We start from the raw sequence: 19,566 nt of genomic DNA, 5'->3' as shown, positions 1-19,566 counted from the left end.
GATTACATATATTTCTTTTTTGAGTAAGAAAATTTCACTTCCCTTCCCTTTAATTCCCCTTACAACCAAACATAGACTTCATGGGCCTATTTCAATACTATGAATCGAAGCGATGGGTCTATTTCATATTGGATCTTTGTAGTCGACCCCATTTATTTGGGATAAAGTTATGGTTGTTGTTATTGATTCGAAACATGGGAGATCTTCAAAGAGGAAGGTGGGGCCCGTATGTGAAGCGGACATGTATAGATAGGTGATCAACACTTGGTGGAATGATGCTTACAGTGGCTAATGTGGACTGATGAAAAAGCCCAACCTCGCGGGCCCTTTTCTTCGGATCCAGCTCCAATAAGCCAACCTCTCACTCAGGGTGGGGGTTCGTGGGCTGGACATGTCTATGTGGGTGGAATCATGGGCTCATGGCCTATCATTTGTGTAGGGACTAGGGAGGTATACTCAAGCCCATTTAAGAGTTTTAAGACCCAAAAACTCAAAAGTCCAAAGCTCATGAAAACCTAGGAAGTGTGATCCTTGTGCGCAGAACAGAGACTCTGGTTCGGAGCAAACCAGCGCTTTCTATGTCAGGGATGGAGGAACCTGGAAACCCTTTAAGCAGTAACCAGAGTTTAGTATCAAAGCAGAAACAAGAAGAAGAAGAGATATCACTTGCGGAGCAGAAACTTGAAAACGAGTCAGTTGGACTAGTTGAAGACGAAGACGAAGATGAAGATGAAGATGAAGAAGAGGAAGGTTCATGGTCGTCGGACTCTGAGATTGGAGACGCCCTCGACTGGTTAGATTCGAAGGATGAGAGAGAAGCTGTCGATGGTACTTTTTGTCCGTCTACGAGGCGTCCTAATGCTCATGGCGGGCTTCACTCTCGACCTATTTCGTCACCGCTTCAACCTCTCTCGAATAGAAATCAGAGACACACCAATCACATCCGTGCTGCACCTTTAGAGGTATTTCTGTGTGTGTGAGAGATCAATGGTTAGTGCATCTCTTACAAGTGTTCGAACAAATTCTTTACTTGTCGCTAGATTGTCTCTTTTTTCCTTTTTAACTCGGAAAATTGATTTGTGTAGGAGTGGGAAGGGAGATTGAATGTCAGCATGTCAAACTCTGTAACAACTGCGATTCGTGAAAGTGTTCGAGATATGGCCATTGGGAGAACTAGAACTACTGAGAAAGCAGACCGTGCCACTGTTGAGCAGGTTGTAGTTATTTCCAGCAAGACTCGGGCAGCATCACCCTCCCCCTTCCCTTAGAACTTTATACATAATTCCTCATTACAATATTTGTTATCACATGCACTTCCTTTTTATGTTGATAAAAGTTTTTATCAACAAAAACTCTATGGTTTTATCTCAACAATTAGTTTAAATGTTGAGTTTATAGTATTTGGGGCAGTGAGTGTTTTTTTTTTTTTTTTTTTTTTTAAATTTGATTAGTATACTCTATTAGAGACTTCAATGGTTGTTCTTCACAATCTACTATGCACTAACTTGTTATGTTGATAAAAGTTTTTGATCAACTTTAAACTGCTTGCGGCTGTGAGTTTTTTTTAATAGATCTGTTGAAATTTTATTAGTATAGACTTCAGTGGTTGTTCTTCAAAATTTCCTTTGTTAAAGTTCATTTAATAAATTCTCTTTTTAAGATTTTCAAGATTGCTGTCTAGCTATCTTATTCATGTTTATCATGCTTTCTCATTCTACTTTGTTGCCTTAGTCCTGGCTTACCATTTGTATTTTGTGGGCATTCTCTAACTTTCAATCATTTCCGTCAGTTGGGGTGGGGTTAATTTCTTTAGCCTAAACAAGGATATTATCAGAATTTCTGTAATATTTGACATCAACAATGTCTTTTCAGGCCATTGATCCAAGAACTCGAATGGTTTTATTCAAAATGCTGAATCGTGGTGTGTTTCATGATATCAATGGCTGCATTTCTACTGGGAAAGAAGTATGTAAGATATTGCCGTACATTTTCATTTCGATCTAATTTTCTCGAGTTTCTTCTATAATTCACTTTGTTTGCATGGGCATCTTTTCTCTTCTTTTATCCCCTGGATTTGTCTTGAGTTTGCACTGGTTATAACATGCTTTAGTTGCCAATTTGGAAATTTCTTGACCATGAACGATGTTCTCACATGGTAAAATTCATATTTCTCAGGCAAATGTCTATCATGCTACAAAGTTGGATGGTCAGGAGCTGGCTATCAAAGTGTACAAAACTTCTGTTCTTGTGTTTAAGTGAGTATAACAAATTTTTTTTATTAGTTCTCATGAATCTTGACTAGTTTATAATTTTGTATCTATAAGTGCCACAATGGTTCTTCTTTGTTTTTGACTTTTTGCCATCCTTCATTGGCTTATGGCTCTACTCCACAACTTGTTAGTTTCCGGACTCTGCATATCAAGATGTGGCAGTCTGATTTTTTCTCTGCCCTAAACATTTCAGGGACAGAGATCGCTATGTACAGGGAGATTATCGTTTCAGACATGGCTATTGTAAGCACAATCCAAGGAAAATGGTGAAGACTTGGGCAGAGAAAGAAATGAGGAATCTCTTGAGGTAAAAGGAGCTCTTATACATTTTCTGGTAATGGGTGGTTAGATTTCTAGATCCCCCTCGCTTGCATGAAATGAAACTGAATTTTGATTGTAGCTCAATGGGCTATTTGGGACCACTGGGTACTGGTAGGGCCTTCAGAGATCATGAAGGCACCATTTTTCTGGTTTACTGAGGTGTGATTGATCTTGGTGAATCTGTCACTCCTGAACTGATGATGCCTATCATAAAGAGGCTTGGGATTTATTCTCCACATAGATGTTCTGAGATTGAGGGTGATATCAAGCGGCTGTCAATTCTTGGGGCCCATGAAAGTATTTTCACCTTGTTACAAATGCTAGAAGCCTTTGTGCTGCTGTCTCCATCATGTGGAGATTGAGATCAGCTTAGAACTGGAATCAATGGCCTCAACATGTATTTGGGTTCGCACCCTATTATTTAGTTAACCATCTGGTGTCCTGGGCACGGTGGCCATTGTTATTTTTTTATATTTAATAGGCAAAAGGTTTTGTGCACGGCACTGTTGGATGAGGGATGAGGGTCTACGGTGCCTCCTTCTCATCCCCATCTGATGGTTGTGTGTATGGTCGTGCACCATGCACAACCATGCACAAAACCTGTCCCCTATTTTATATCTGTATCTCATTTGTTTCCTTCTTTAGATAAATCTGTTAGCCCCCCCCCCCCCCCCCAAAAAAATAATAATATTAAAAAAAAAAAAAAAAAAAAAGATTACACTGATCAAGCAACAAAGTTCGCAACTAGACGCAGAGTTGTAATTTTATTTCTGAATTGAACATCTCTGAACTGCAGGTTAAAGGCATCTGGGATCAGGTGTCCAACTCCTATTCTTTTGAGGCTTCATGTTCTGGTCATGGAATTCATAGGTACTTCTCCAGTTTTTTTGGTACTGTTTATTTCTTTGAAATCATGGTATGGTGTTAGTAGAATATTAGGACTTGTGCCGAGATGGCAATAGGCGGGTTGGAAAGGATCCCCCCCCCCCTTGGTTATAGGATTCACTAAGGCCCTTCAGGTTAGGGGTTGGGTTTGATATTTGAAAAAACCTAGGGCCCTATCCAAGTTGGGCCCTGCACCCCTTACCTTGTAAAAATCTTATTCCTGCTTCACAGTGCAGCACATGCTTTCAACATTTAACAGGGACAAGTTTTGTGTTGGTAAAACCTTCACCAAGCAGGACAGCACAGGTTATTTAACAGGGTCAAGTTTTGTGTTGGCAAGACCTTCGCCAAACTGGACTCTTGCCATCTGTGGCCATGTGATACACATGGAGGGTGTGAGCTTCCCTTATAGAAATATAAAATATCCAGACAGTTGGTTTATATGCCTCTCATCTGATGTATTGTGTTGCTGTCAACTGTACAGAAATTCAGTTCTCTGCAATTGCCCAATCAGGTTGATTTTTGTTTAGATGGTTTCCAACACTGGGGGCAAACAGCCAATTACGCAGCACTTCAGCTAACATTCTTAGTTGGTAGTAATTTCACCCTGTTATGTGCAGCACATTTTTTAGTAGGCAATATAGAATTCCATATAAGAGAAGGAAAATTACAACCTTTGATTAGTACAATGATCAGCATCATTTTGAACAAGAATAGCAAAATCAGGCGAGAAGTTACTGGCCAAAATAAACAAGTCATGCTATGTGCAGTACTTAGTTGTTACTCAAATGCATTTACATTTTCATGGTGCCTTGCCACGAGGTCTGCCTTGAAGTGTATGCCCCAAATGCTTTTAAAAACATTGCAACCATGTAATTGTGATCTAGTCAATATAGGTTTGAAGAAAAATAGTTTCCTGCTATCTGTGAGACTTATATCAGTAATTTTTTTTCATGCAGGCAAAGCAGGGTGGGCTGCACCTCGTCTCAAGGATGCTGCTTTATCTCAAGACAAGTTACGTGAAGGTTATGTGGAGGTATGTCTTGTTCTTGTTCTGACAACTAGTTTGAGATATACATAGTAGTAATTTATAATAGTCCGTTATTGATGGAACTTTCACTTGAAAATATTATTTGCCCAAATGGGACGAAGTAATTGGCATAAGGCATTCATATGATGGTGATTAATCTGAGTTAACCTTTGTTTATATTCCTTTTTGCCCCCTAGTCAATTTTTGCTAAATTTTTCGATTTTATAATCTTTGAAACTAGAGAATTAAAATCTAATAGTTGGTCAAAAAATAAAGATAAATAAATGATGTGTCAATGAGTAACCAAGGTATTTTCACATTATCAGATGGATCTCCGTGGATGTCGAATACTCTTGAGATTCTCACATCTTATAAGGAGAGCAGTTTCATTATTCCAATAGCCTCCTTAGTGGATTCTTTGGCCAAGGACAGAGAGAGCTTGAAAGAGTTTAGTCCTATATGAGCATGGTGTATAGCTTCTGTCATGCATATTCTCAGGCCAAAGGCCCAATAAAATTTCACTTCTATCCAATAAAAAAGAAAAACGTGAAATGTCATAAGCTAGTTAGTTGATTTACTTGCTGAAGGAAAATAACTTACATCATCTAGATTAAATAATCTTCAATCCACCATCAGGTAGATATGGTACCCCCTGCATTTCTCCAAGGAAAAGAGGTAATCAAAGCATTGGAAGAGGACCAATGTATAAATGCATTGTAATTACCAATTAGCTATTAGCAAGCTCTTTTCCTTGGCCAAACTTGTCATTAGATATAGAGGATCTAGATTATGTACTACACTATGGATATCCACTGCCTACCCAAAGATCATGCTAGTGTTACCTATTCAAATATGCCCTAGTTTCCCACGTTGATATATTTATTGCTGTCAAAATAATGGAACAAGGTAATAAACCTTGACAAGCAGTAGTAGATGACTGACCGTGGTGAACTATCCAATAGGTGAAGTTCCTGTTTGACTGTCTATGGTTCTGAAGATATTGGTTGACTCTGCTTAATTGTCCAATTTTTTTTTCTTTTTCAAGAATAAGATTTCTTCTTAAACTTCTCTTTTAACGTTCATATAGCAATAACTCTTGATTTTCTGCACAAATAGATGATTATGGCAATGCGAACATTATATCAAAAATGCAAACTGGTGCATGGAGACCTCAGTGAATATAACATACTTTATTTTGAGGTAAGCTCGGTGTTTTGCATACTGAGACACATTTCTAATCTATAACTATTGTGATTAAGTTTCACTTACCACATTGCAGGGTCACTTGTACATTATTGATGTTTCTCAATCAGTGGACCTTGACCATCCTCATGCGTTGGATTTCTTGCGTGAAGATTGTGTCCACGTTTCTGTGAGTCTGTTGCAAAGACAAATGTATTTACTGTTTCAACTACTGGGGAAAAAAAAAATCTGTAACTAATTTAGTGGGCTACAGGATTTCTTTAGGAAGCACGGTGTGGCTGTTATGACAGTTCGAGAGCTGTTTGATTTCATAGTTGATCCATCTATTGCAGATGAATCTGTGGACAACTATTTGGAAGAGGTTTGTGCTTCATCAATGCGATATTAATTTTGCCCAGAAATGAACTTTTTGAAATCTCCATGACCATACCTTCAAAATTATTTCAGGTTCAGCAAAAAATCTTGGCAAGAGGAGATGTTATATCCGCAGAGGACGAAATTGCAGACTCTGTGTTCGTGCAGGTACTCAATACTCCTCTCATTTCTGTCAAGGGGTTTTTATTCATACTGGCTATTTGCGCAAAATCCTAGTAAATATCAGCATCTAAGATGCTTTTCCAGAAAAATTAGTTGTCTCTGCTAAAATATTATGTATATCTACCAGCATTTTTTTTTTAGGGGCAGATATGTACTTGCATTACGAGTTGAGAAACTGATTTGGCTCGACTGGGAACTTGGGGCTAAATTTTACCTAAATCTATTAATGAGTAAGGAATCAAATGTGTTGAGTGAGTCTCAGATTTTGGCTATGCTGAATTGAAAGCTTGCTGTGGTAGATGTATTAAGATCATATAATGACATTACTTGAATGATTTCACCTGGTCGGGCTGCCCAAGGACTTTTGGGCTGAGTTGTTGGAAGTTTTTCAAATATGAACTCAATTAGACCTTTCACAGCTTACTTTGCTGAACTACAGGATTTTCATTGTGTGTCAGTTTACTCCTGTTATCACCTATTTGGGGTACCTACCGCTAAGTTCCTGTGATAGCCTTCATTTACAGTTGCACTTCTTCACTTACTTGTTTTACCAATTTTTTCTTTGTTGGTCTTGTAATGTTGCACTGATGCTTGGTTGGATTACACTCCAAAAGCATATTTCCATTTTGTTAACCTGCTCTAGCACTTTGGGCAGCTTCCTCTTTATTTTCCCCTCATTGTGCATATGAATCTATACAGTAAAAACAATCATAATTATTTGACTAATAACTCACGGATCCAATTCCCTACCCGCTCTCTTAACTTGCAGTCTTACATTCCAAGGACATTAGAACATGTAAAAAATGTTGAGGAGGATATAAAGCGGATCACAAGTGGCGACACGGGAGATCTTTACTACCAAGCACTAACAGGACTCAAGCAAACTCTTCAAAGAGTAAAACCCACTGCAGCTCGAAGTACTGAAGAGAAGCCACAGCAACAAGGAACTCTCCAACAAGAGTCCCTTGCTAATCCAGCTGTGCAGATCAACTCAGCCAGCAGTGAAGCAGGAACTGAAACAGATGAAGAGAGCTCAGATGACTCACTAGGAAAGGCTTCTGACACTGAAATTCAAACACCAGCTGATAAAAAGGCTGCCCGGAAAGAAAACAAGAAGAAGGTTAAAGAGGAGAAGAGGGAGGCTAGGAAGACAAAAGTTCCAAAGGCAGTCAAGAAGAGAAAGAAGAAAATGGCCAAGGCCAAGTTGACCAGGTAGAAGGTCCATATATATTGACCCAAGCAGGTGCATGTAATTTGATTACTCTTTTGTTATAGTTTTCTTACTAGTATAACCGGTTAAACCCCCCCCCCCTTCCTTTTTTTGTCCCAAGCGGCGGTAAAAGACTGGACCTAGTTCTTTGTCAAATGTAAAGAGCAAGAGGATGTATTTCTTAGTTGCAGTTTTTGAAAGGATTCACCTAAATCTGGAACTAACGGCATAATTTGCATTTGGGTTTTATTCATCCGATTGAGAAGCACCACACCGTGATAAGACTGAATAGCTCAAGTGGCATGCAGTCAATTTAATGGCAATCCCAACTTCTTAACTGTCATGCCAATCCAATATTTTGTTCATAGCTGCTGCCTCCCTCCACCCCTTTCGTTTTTGGTCGATGGCATGTCCATAAGATCTGCTGAAAATTCTGATCGTTGGTTGGATCATCAGAAATCCCATTTTTGCAATTGATTTGGTTCTAAAAATGCATAGAATAAACCTGTCCAACTCGTTTTGACTCGTCCCAATTCTTAGCCAATACCGTGGCGGTGGATTAGTACAGATAAAGGGTAAGATGATAAAAAAATGGTTTTTAAATTGAGACCAATGGTAATTGTCCTATCAAAGATTAATATATCAACCTTGACCAATCCCATTCCTGATACCGAGTTCTCAAACCTTGCTCCAGAGCTTGGATCATCATTAGACAAGAATTTGCAGATCTTGAATTAGTACTGACGTGTGCGTTCAGTAGAATACCAAGCTTCTCTTCTTATGGTACAAAGGCATACCTATATTCCATGAAATAGTGAAACATTTGCTCAAGACCATAAGATTTTGAGATTGCATGAGAGGTCTCATCCCATCCCCAGATCTTTCACCACTGGCGTCATCTATTTTAAAAAGGAATGGATAACGATCTTTCCCAAGTATATATTGAGAACTAGCAACAGCCATAACAGCTTGAAGATTCTTGCGCATGGCTTAAGCATCCACAACTAAAAAGGGATTTGATATCCCTACATTATACCTGAGCATGCAATTGAGATACCACACATCGGTACCTTCCCCACAAGGCTATATATACCTGCATCGGTCTTCACCGCTACTGAATCACTAATACACATTGGCTGGAATCATGTCAGTAGTATTGGGCACAATTTCAAAACCGAACTATTTGTTATTTCTTCAAACATGAAGAACCTGCAATTGCAATTTTAAGGAAAAAATCTCATTCAAAGGGAAAATACTTACATTACACCAACAACTTTTCATCCATGTGGATTGGTGATGCAGACCATTGGTAGTACTGGTACACCCTCCTGATCAACCACATATCAAGTAGGGCACAAATGACCTACCTGGTACAAGCCTTCATATTTTATGGGTTTATATTGAGACCATGATTGTCAACTTCAAAGACTTCAATCTGAACCTTTTTTTTTTTTTTTTTTTTTTTGTAATCTTAAAAGCTACTAGAAAAGGAAGTTTTACATACCTGGGAGAGAGGTTTCCCTGTGAAGTACTTATTATGGTCATGTATACAATGAAAAAACAGAACGCATTCTTCATTAAATATATCTAGTCCCCAAAACTAAAACCCCATCATTTAAGGCCTAGCTTGCTGAATATCACCAAGTTTCTAAGAACATTTCATTGGATTTTCAGCATTTTTTCCTTCTTTACGTTTTCAGGGGGACAGGTATTCCACATTGATACAAACTATGGGGCCAATCACACATCATGAGCTTCACCTTTCAAAAGGATCTCTTCTGTTTGAGTTCAATGACGGATAAACAGCTGCAGCTATCTTCTCCCGGAGATTGAATCTCTTTGCAATCAATGGCCGAACATCTTCAACTGCAACCAAGCTCTCCAGGAAAGGAAGTAACAAAAGTAATTCTTGATCCAAAGGATCATCAAACCAACTCTCAATTGGGATCCCGTTATCCACTTGAAACCCAAAAGCCTGGCATCAAACAAGACTTGATGTTTATACAAACTAAATTCATAGATTTCATTCACTATTTTACAAAGAACAACCCTATAGGCAAAGATATCTGTGAAATATTACACCCATCAGAACATGCACCACCAGAACATGCACCACCGGAACATTCACAATAAAGACATGGAGATGGTATTGTACGGGTAAGGTCTCCAATGTAAGCCCTTGTGCAACACTCCTATATAGGAGGCAATTGGCAGAATCATGCAAGTCATGCCAGGACGTCTAGGGAATACCAAGCCAGCATCACATCAGTTCATTTATCAAATAGGCAGGACTTTGAGTTTAGTCACTCAGTTCAACTAGTTGACAACTTTTAGGGTTTTATCAATTATCAAATGATCTTTCAATGTATTCCAGCTACCAAAACATGGTAGTCATGGTCATGTTTTCTCTTGACATTCACAACTTCAGGGCACTAATACTGTGGTCCCTTTTTTTCTTGGCAAGTGCTGTTATTCCCCAGCATATTTATTTCTGTTTATTTCTGTCTTTATGTGATAGCCACCCCTTAATTTCAAAAACACCATTTTATTCAATCTGTTGGCAACTAGTGATTGCCTAGACATCAATAGTCAATTCATGCGTTGACAATCTTGGATTAGGTAGTGTTTTCTTTCCACCAGAAAAATTTTAGTAGTATTTTCCGACTTTTACTAATATTATGCACACTGACTAGTAGCTTTTATTAACTACAAAACAGGATAATGAGTGAGAGCTGAATGGTCCAGTAACTTGTCATTGTCCCTAACCAAATGTCTGAATAGACTTCTATTTTCTAAATTAATAGATGATACAAAACTCAGTATTTAAATATTCCTTTGGATGGTCCATTGGAGCTACAAACTATAACTTCTTTATGACATGGCTGAAATCAACTAGCAATTCATCCAGTAGAAAGGGGAATTTTTTTTCTAGCAATACTGATTCTGGCATCAACAATATCACAGGAAGGTATGGTGCAAGTTCCGGGCAGGTTTCTCCATGTAAACATTAAATCATGAGTATAGTTAATTAGTTATGTTCCATTCAGCAAACATACTCTATAATATCAAAAGAAACAAATATAATGATTATCTGAACTTTTGTTTATTTGTAAGAAGCAGGCAACAAAAGAGCATTTTGTTTAGTAGCAAGATGATCCCTCTTAGGCTCTTACATTATCTTTCCTCTTTATCCATCAACATTTTGACTATGAAATTTTATGATACTGGGTCTTTTAGAGACCAGAGATGCCATATCTGAAGATGGGTTTTGGGCCTTTGGTAAAGGATGTGAGATTTCAAGACACTTGAACTCAATTCAGAGGTTAAGCAGACTTTGTTTTACTCTTAAAATCATTACATTTTAAACTAAAGTGTATTGAAATCTTCAAAGGAAAAGTATAGTACCTGCGGAGAGTTATCAATTATGATCACATGAGCCAAATCACGGCCCAGAACAGACAGATCTTTGAGGTAATTACCCTCTACAAAAACACAGGACTCGCGATAAACACGGTGGCGAAAAACTCTCCTTTTGGGATCCAGTACATTCAGAAGCTGCTCCGCGTAAATTGCTTGACTAGCTGTAAAGATGATAATCTCAAAAAGTTTGGCAACCCTTTCCATAAAGTCCTTGAGATGAGGGCGACACCGAACATAAACCGTATGCTCCTTAAAGTTAAAATTTACCGAAAATGTAAAATCTGCATTATTGCAGTGTTCAAGAGTGGAGTGCACAAGTGTCTCTGCCAACCAAAGAAACCAATGTCAGAAAATACACTGATCTCACCAAACGTGTGCAAACAATAACATGAGCAAGGTGGCATCACTGGCATGAATGATGAGAAATCGGAAATTTTTGGAAGTATTTAACATTATGATAGGAACATAAAATTATAATTATCACTGGCAAAAAATGACATGTCATGTTTAATGGTTAATACCCAAACAGAGACTGAATCATAAAAGGCAAAGGATGTAACAATTAATGAAATTCTTACCATCCAAGTCCAAAACGAGTGTAGTACGAGGGCAACTCCGTGTTTGCTTCGGAAGTAGCATGGGCCGAAAAGTAGGAACCACTGAAGACAAGTCTGGTAAATTTTTTATAAAAAAGTATGGATCAAAATCATCAAGTTCTTCAATTTCTTCGGTTTCTACGCAAATGTCAGTCGAAATTGAATCATGACTGAGCTCATCAACACACTCCAACTTCGACTGCTGCATGGCAAGGTATATGGCTGAAACCTCGGATGATAGACCAGCCGCAACTAAATCCTTATTACAGTGTGACACTCCATTAAACTCCAAAGGAGGCTTCTGATGACTACTGTTCTGCATATCTAAGTGCTCAGAGGAAATATCTGAATCCACATCCATATCAACAGAACATATGGTATCAGTTTCTGTTTCAATGTTCTGGCCATAATTCTTCTGCTCATCCTTTCCAGTTGGATTAGAAGTTTGTAGAGAAACAATACTTCTCAATGCATCAACTGGTTCCGTAATTCCGGAGTTCTTGTGGTCTTCGCTCCGGAAAAACTTAACAAAGCTTACTGAAAGCAATTAATAGATATGTATAAACATATACTGACACATTCAATGTCATTTAAAAATACAGTTCTGAGAAAGAATCATCACGAGAGAAGGGGAGGAGCAAAAGAGTGTGCGTGTCATTCCTAGGGAGAAACATATAGTTATAAATAAATCTACTCACAAGTACAGCAACAATAATAACATATTGTAACCAAATGAAAAACATCTGGAGCAAAAGTTTAAGATGCATACAAAATTATCTACCTCCATTAGCAAGGACTCCCACATCTTTCGAGACATGAAAGGCCGGCGAAAATATGGTATCCAATGTGCATTCACCAGTCTCGTCATGAGATCCCTTCAAGGTCATAAAAAAAATATATATTAAAGCCTTCTGCCTTTTTTTTTTCTTTTTTCTTTTTTTTTATTTTTGGGGGGTTGGGGTGATGGGGATGGGAAGGCCACCAGGCGATTACCAATGAACAACCAAACAGAAAACGGCAGTCTGACTTAAACATGCACAAAGTTACCAAAAGCCTGTAACGGTGACCAAGTGATGTAACAATAGAAGAAAGAAGGAGGACAAAATTGCTAGCATAATGAAACTCAAAATAGAAAATGGATTTGAGTTGGATGAGTCAGCTTTAATGCAAAGCAGGGACTAATAAATTAAACTTCATATCACATAAAAAATGACACTTTCTTTTTTTGGGGTGGGGGGGAGGGGTGTAATGACTAGCACTCTCCCTACTCACACAATGACTACATAGATGGTCAATTTCCTAACCTTCTATTTGTGTTCAACACTCACACTTGGTGATATCTGATGTTGCAACATGGACACACTATGGAACGTAATACCGATGACAGAATTCTGTTTAGTTTATTAATTTTCAATTTAATTCAACAATCAACATACCTGACTTCTAGGATTGTGGTGAATCAACTACCAAAAAATGCCTTCTAACATAGGAAGGCCTCTCTAGTAACAAAAATGGAAATTCCTTTCGGCGCTTTGATCCTCACATGAGCAAGCGGACAAGTGGATACTCCAAAATAATAATCCAAAGATGACCTAAATAGATGTAGATAAGGATATTGAAGAGATGAACGGGGCACGACCAGACTGCCAGTCAAGCCTACAAACTCAATCAATATTCTGCCAGCTCAAGCTAGTCCGCAAACCATATATGCTCAAAGGGAGGAGGTTGGGAAAGCCACCAGCTTTTTTGGAGCTAGCGGCTCAACCAATGGGACGGCTGGGATGGGCATGGGAGAATTTTGCAAGGGGGAGGAGAGAGACAGACACAATTCTGGGCACACTGCTAGCATGCCCAGCCTTTTGCCATGCTTAAAAAAAAAAGGATGATTTACATCAACCTCCCTGAAGTTTGTCCAAATTACATCATCCCCCCTGAAAATCGAAAAATTACATTTAAACCCACAAAATTGACACCGTTAGCATCTTTGTAGGGTTAATCTGTTAAGTGGATAGAATTTTAATGAAAACCCCATTTTGCCCTTATTGTCTCCGACATACCTACGCCACTTACATCAGATTCTGTTCACCGAGTTCTCTTGAGGTTTCTGCTCAGAAGACTTCTCAAGTGAAGTCTTCTCATCAAGCTTTTGATTTCCCTCTATTTTCCCAAATTGGGTTGTTCCATACGGTTTAAACTCATAACTGAAACTACTAAACCAGAAGGCACAGCATTCGAGAAATGGTATCCTTTTCCCTTTTCATCGTCTCTTTTTTTTTTTCCATTTGTTTATACTTGATAATCTTTCTGTGTCTTCTAGTTATGATTGTTACTATACTTTATGGTCGTCTTTCTTGAAAACCTATTTCGTTTCACTGCTTATTTTTATTCCCTTCCCCCATCTTCTTACTTGAGCTTCTCTCGTCTCTTTCCCTACTTGTACTCTGTTTTTTCCCACTTTTCAGAATCCCAGGAGTTTGTTCCTCTGCTTTCACAGTTCTGAACTACATTTTTTTTACTTGAAATCCTACAGTGATTTCTGGGGTGTTTCGTTTGCCATCGCCCTTGCTGACATGCACGAGTGTAAAGCCAAGACATAACATAAAAGACTCTTAACTCGCGAACCAGAATCAAAACCCTCAAATATTGGTCGTTGAAGACCACCCATATCACCATTTTGCTGCTTCATGTATATTATCTTCTCTAGCTGTTCGTTGGTCTCTGTTTTTATCTATACTCTCTAACTCTGTATTTGGGCATTCCAAGAAATTGTTTTCTTAGCGAATAATAAGATTCCTGATGCATTCGTTTGTAGATCTTTGCTAGCAAAGATGCGTGCATGTGATGGAAATGGAATGAATGATAAAAGTATGAGATGAACTGAAAATTTTCGCTGATCTTTGTAAATCATCATTTCTTGCTCGCTCGTATCTGACAAATTGAATAGAGATTGATTTCGATTTTGAGAGCTATGGTCCAATTCCAAACTTCGTACTTGAAGCCTTTGAAGCCAAGGCCTAAGCTGTCCAAGAAAAGGAAGGAAGACAGCAAAAAGAGCAGTCCTTTACAATAAAGCACCTGGGCTAACGAACCTACGTCGGAGACTTCACTCTACCTTTGCCGGAAATGACAGTTCCTCTCCGTCGCCGAACAAGGTAAGGGCGTTTGTGATGGGTGTTGGTTTATTAGAGAGAAGAAGGGTGTTATAGGTATATAAAGTGTTAGGGGTAATTTTGTCTTTTAAAATTCAAAAATAACACTATGCTAACGGTGTCAATTGTGTGGGTTTAAATGTAATTTTTCGATTTTCAGGGGGGATGATGTAATTTGAACAAACGCCAAGGGAGGTTGATGTAAATCACCCTAAAAAAAACCAAATCAAGCAACATAGACGACCTGAATGTGTAGGCTCAGCCTAGTCAGAACAGGACCTGATAAGTTGCAACCAGTCCTCTGCCGTGTTTAGCACTTGCAAAGTCATATGCTCTGCAGCTGAATGCAACCAGTCATTGTACATTGTTCGTGACCTAGACAAAACAGGATAGAAAGCACAGTACTTTCCTGAAACTTGAAATGCATATAATAATAAAAAAGCCTTCCCAATATGTCCAGGTGGCTTCTAATACTATGGTTCAAACCACCACCCAACCTGTTCTGTAGACAAACCACATTTTGCAATATCAAAGGCTAACTAAAATGGCAACAATTGGACAATTCCCATCATATGTCCAACAATATGTCCTTCACAGAAACCTAGCCCCTGTTAACAACTCAAACCCAATGTGTTCTCCTTTTCAAAGACACAAGTTGTAGAAAGTTTCTATTAAAGAGGTTCTACTAAGAACGCCCCATTTTCAATCCTCATGATCTTACCAACCTGTTGAACACAAATCCAAATACTTTCCTTTGTGAAGACAGTTGTTAGTTTTCCTTCAAAGCAATCAGCATATGAAATTGAAATAATGGTTTATTTATGTCCCAATGTCCGATTATGATCTATAGAGCAGAATGTTGGGCTGTTAAGATATATCATATAAATAAACTATGTGTAGCAGAGATAAGGATGTTGAGATGGATGTGCGGCAAAACTAGAAAGGATAAAGTAAATAATGACTTTATTAGAGCTGATTTGGGAGTTGCTCTGATTCAAGATAAGCTCCAAGAAAGGCATTGGAGGTGGCATAGATATGTTTAACAGAGATCTTAAGGATGCACTAATAAGGAGGAGTGATCTAATTCTGATTAAAGGATCTAAAAGAGCTAGGGGCATGCCTAAAATGACCAAGGGAGAAGTGGTGAGGAAGTCCCAGGAACGACCTCAAATAGAGCTGATTGGATGCTGGGATCATGTAACCAACCCCATTTAGGTAGTATACTTCTAAGTTATGTTGTTGTCCCCTAACCTTTTCTTCTCTTTTTGGCTTCTCATGGATCCATGTAGCTGACCACATTTAATTAGGATAAGGCTGAGTTGTTATTGTTGTTATTATTTCCCAATGGATTTTCATTTGTGTTCTTATATTATGATCTATTTATTTACCTACAAATGCTCATAAATAAAATATGTTTAACACGTGAGCATATGACAAAAGAATAAACGAATAATATATAAACACAATAATAAAATGAAAATACATGTGCAAACACTTAGCATATAACAAAAGAATAAAAAATAATAATATACACACAATGATTGAATAGGGACTCCCATGAGCATTCACCTTATGGTCAATCGAAGCGCCATTAGCTGTATCATTACCCAAGCTTCTACTACGATCCCCATCACATGTCAGTTTGTGACTAGGATTCAAATTTTTAACTGCAGCTGGCTCTCTACTTTTCTTTGGCACATAACCTATTAAAAAATACACCAAAATGATACCATATAATATCCATTTGCAAATAATGAATCAGGAATGCCCACCAATCAATTAGATGAGTGTAATTTTTGCAACATTTTAAAAAGTAAAATTTAAGATTTGACCATGATATTGAATACCCATAACCCTTAAAACAATAAAGTCCTGGCTTCTAGGTTGCAACTGACCCCTCCAACACCACCTCCCAAGAAAAATGAAGTAAATAAAAAAAAACTCTAGAAGAAAAAAAAGTTGCTAAATTAGGATAGACCATACTAAATTAAAACTCGAATAACTGTAGACTAGACAGCTAGAAATAGAATAGCCAAGATTCAAAAACTAATGGAATGACTTTATAATCTCTAGAAAAATGGAATCACTGTTCAAGAGATCGGAATCGATGGGTCCAAACCAGCAAGAATCGGCCATAAAATGACCTATAATTGCCGGGCCGGATCGGATCGGATCGGATCGGGCAGAATCTGAATCAGCGGCAGCCAATCCAACCCCGAGTCCTGAACCTGGTGAATGGAAAAATATTAACAATGTTTAACTCATCAAAGCAAGTCCTAAGATCAACGAAAACCAAATAAAAGCATCAAAACAAGTGCATACAATAAAGAAATTTTCTATAAAAAATAAACATACATAAACCATATCATACAAGCAGAAAAAGAAAATAAAGGGAAACAAGTAAACAATTCTGAATCGGCCAATTAGCAAGGATATAGGTATGCTGGGAGACTTTTTTATTAGATTCAAATCAAGAACAGGATCTACTTTAGACGTATAAACATCAATCACAACCATTGAAAAGTCAAGAGAATGCAGATGAGATACCAATTCTCTGCTTTCTAACAGAAGATGTAATTAGCTCCGTGACTTTGTTTTCCACAACTTTCACACACTCAGGCACTTTCTTCTGCGGTCTTGATATTCTTGGACTGGCATGTTCTTGAGCAGCATTTCGTGTCGGTAATTTCTTCTTGGTTTGCATGGTTAAATAAAAAATAGATCTCTATCCAGATGATGACCAACCTTTACTCTTAAAGAGTTGTATTGAAAATCAGCATGCTGTCTCCTTTCTCGAGCATCTGCTCAACAGAATACAGACCCATATGACAATGATTTCAAAGCAGAAAATCTCAGCATCATTATTAATTAGATTATTTTTTCATTTAATAGAACATGACAAGAAGTATTCCCACAATTTCCTAAAGACAACCATTACCATGCAAATCTGAAAAAAATATGGGAAATAACATATCATCAATCAAATCATTGTAGATCTGAGATTTGTCAATATCCCACCAACCTTCACATAAAAATACATGCAAAGCCAAGACGAATATGACAGTCACACATAAAAGACACCAAAATAAATGCATGCGCACACAGACAGAGGGAAAAAGAAAAAAGTGTTGCAATAAATTCTGAGGACTACCATCCAAAGCAGAAACTAAATGCGGCAAGATGTACTGAAATGTACTGGTATTCAAACTCCCAAAATTTAGCAAGAATTCAAAGGATATATTTATAACCCTATGAAGAAGATTTTCCAGAAAATGTAGGGGCAAGTGCCTATCAGGATTTTTTTTTCCTTTGTCCATGGCATATCTTCAGAGGCTATAAATGCAAGGGACAAACACTATAACTAACCTAGATAGTATGTGAATTATTAGAACTTTCCATGCAATTAATATAGAAAGAGGACTTCCATATCTGGAATGATCTCTGGAGATGAAAGAGCCTATTGTGAAGATTGACTATGGTGGTAAACCCCTCCCGGGCAGATAAAACTAGTGGAATTCATCAGAGTGAACAGTAGCTACACTGATTTGAAATAATAAAAAAAAATTGACCAGTGGTAAGAAGTAGAATTCAAGCGAACCACGTTCAATAAATCAAGATATACCGAAAGTGCAATTCACTGCATGAGCGTCTTACTAAGCTCAAACGGTGAACGTTGTTTGCAGTGTTACCATGACTCAAATCCATAAAGTGGAAGAAATGGATTTATCCAATTCATCTCGGCTTATCTCCTCAGTTTAATGAAAGTAACGGACCAAACCCTAATTACTGAACGGACCATTTATATCCACAGAGCAAATTATGCAAAATCTCTAACACGCCAACTAAAACTTAGAAGTAACATAAACACTAATCATTCCTCGTATAAATAATGATCGATGAAAACATCACAGTAAACCACTTCGACCAGCAAAATGATAGACTACTGACGATACACTGACTTATAGTACTGTAAAAAAAAACTAAAAACCCTAACAACTCCACCAACAAAAAGAAGCATATTATAAACAAGTAGAAAGAAAAATTCAAAAGTTAACAGAAACTTCGTAAATTCATACCTGAAAAATTCGTTCAGAAACAACAGAAGACGTAGAGGACGAGTTACAGTAGCCGTTGCTCCGACCGATCCAGAATAAGAATGAAGAAATGAACAGAAATGCAGCAGATCTGAAGTCACCGGACCGAACGAAACCCTAAGTTTCTATAACTTTCACTGGATAGAGATGGACGGAAAAAGAAGAAACGTTAGTGGTTTTCCCTCCAAAGAGACGAAGAGGGTGAAAAAACGAAGGCTCCGATACTTCTTCTTGTCGGGAAAAGAGGAGAGAGAGAGACAGTCGTACAGATAAACACTACTAATATAAATATATTTTCAGCGACTACTAAATGAGGCCTTATAGTTTTATCCACCGTTAGATCTCAACGTTCGCTTTCAATGACATCATTATTCGCATATCCAACACACAATATTGAAATGAGATATTGGATTCTTTTCCTTCATTTTTTACTGTCCTTATTTGGTGTTTCTTTTCCGTAAATGGGCCTCCGGTTATCGGGGGTTCTTGCCCGTTGGCCTCGTTCTTCATTTTCTAGATACCTCCTTCTATTTTATTGATTTTACCGTTTAAGTCCTGCGACAAAACTCTTTCGAAAATTTTCAAATTTTAAAAACGGAGAAGGAGAGATGAATTTCCCTCCATTGGATTTAAATTTGACATTGACCTTGAACTAGCACGGTAGCACACTAGCACCCTCTCACTCTATCTCTCTCTTATTCACGTGCAATGACCTCATCGCCCTTCTATATATGAAAGTATGAAACTATTTCATCCCATGCTCTCTTGGTTGTCTGAAAAACTTGGGAAAAATATAGGAGCCCCGAGTGTCTCATCTGTGTTGCCGCCCCTTGTGTGCAGTAGAGGAGTCC

General features: G+C 38.0%; 2 protein-coding genes across 3 annotated transcripts; one reads left to right on the top strand and one right to left on the bottom strand.

Moving 5' to 3' along the window:
* Nucleotides 1-508: 508 nt before the first annotated feature.
* LOC122076771 (serine/threonine-protein kinase RIO1-like) lies at nucleotides 509-7,714 on the top strand. The gene is made up of 12 exons (XM_042642302.1): nucleotides 509-962; nucleotides 1,086-1,214; nucleotides 1,873-1,965; nucleotides 2,176-2,255; nucleotides 2,464-2,577; nucleotides 3,388-3,461; nucleotides 4,436-4,512; nucleotides 5,623-5,706; nucleotides 5,786-5,878; nucleotides 5,963-6,070; nucleotides 6,157-6,231; nucleotides 7,016-7,714. The coding sequence occupies exons 1-12, from the start codon at nucleotides 579-581 to the stop codon at nucleotides 7,460-7,462; spliced, it is 1,758 nt and encodes a 585-aa protein (XP_042498236.1). The 5' UTR covers nucleotides 509-578; the 3' UTR covers nucleotides 7,463-7,714.
* Nucleotides 7,715-8,885: 1,171 nt separating this feature from the next.
* On the bottom strand, nucleotides 8,886-18,981 carry LOC122076773 (CTD small phosphatase-like protein 2). 2 transcript variants are annotated; one of them, XM_042642304.1, is made up of 7 exons: nucleotides 18,698-18,981; nucleotides 17,169-17,422; nucleotides 16,191-16,324; nucleotides 12,254-12,347; nucleotides 11,455-11,817; nucleotides 10,862-11,199; nucleotides 8,886-9,431 (listed from the first exon to the last, which is right to left on the bottom strand). In XM_042642304.1, exons 2-7 carry the CDS (start codon nucleotides 17,323-17,325, stop codon nucleotides 9,213-9,215), a joined length of 1,305 nt encoding a protein of 434 aa, XP_042498238.1. In that variant the 5' UTR covers nucleotides 17,326-17,422; nucleotides 18,698-18,981; the 3' UTR covers nucleotides 8,886-9,212. The 2 variants fall into 2 exon arrangements, with proteins under 2 accessions (XP_042498238.1, XP_042498237.1); XM_042642303.1 differs by having other exon boundaries at nucleotides 8,951-9,431; nucleotides 11,455-12,009; nucleotides 18,698-18,980.
* Between the last annotated feature and the right edge of the window lie 585 nt (nucleotides 18,982-19,566).

The sequence above is a fragment of the Macadamia integrifolia genome, chromosome 4 (assembly GCF_013358625.1).
Source record: "Macadamia integrifolia cultivar HAES 741 chromosome 4, SCU_Mint_v3, whole genome shotgun sequence".
In the NCBI taxonomy this organism is placed as follows: Eukaryota; Viridiplantae; Streptophyta; class Magnoliopsida; order Proteales; family Proteaceae; genus Macadamia; species Macadamia integrifolia.
The sequence above is the reverse complement of the archived record's forward strand: the minus strand, read 5'-3'. Positions and strand labels throughout refer to the sequence as shown.

Bases quoted from the DNA above. Each gene is read 5' to 3' on its own strand.
- LOC122076771 (XM_042642302.1), top strand. From the start codon at position 579: ATGTCAGGGATGGAGGAACCTGGAAACCCTTTAAGCAGTAACCAGAGT. The intron at 1,966-2,175 runs GTATGTAAGATA...CATATTTCTCAG, and splicing joins GCATTTCTACTGGGAAAGAA to GCAAATGTCTATCATGCTAC. The intron at 5,879-5,962 runs GTGAGTCTGTTG...AGTGGGCTACAG, and splicing joins AAGATTGTGTCCACGTTTCT to GATTTCTTTAGGAAGCACGG.
- LOC122076773 (XM_042642303.1), bottom strand. From the start codon at position 17,325: ATGCAAACCAAGAAGAAATTACCGACACGAAATGCTGCTCAAGAACAT. The intron at 16,325-17,168 runs GTATCTCATCTG...ATTTTTTAATAG, and splicing joins TGTTAGAAAGCAGAGAATTG to GTTATGTGCCAAAGAAAAGT. The intron at 12,348-16,190 runs GTGAATGCTCAT...ATGACCTTGAAG, and splicing joins GCGCTTCGATTGACCATAAG to GGATCTCATGACGAGACTGG.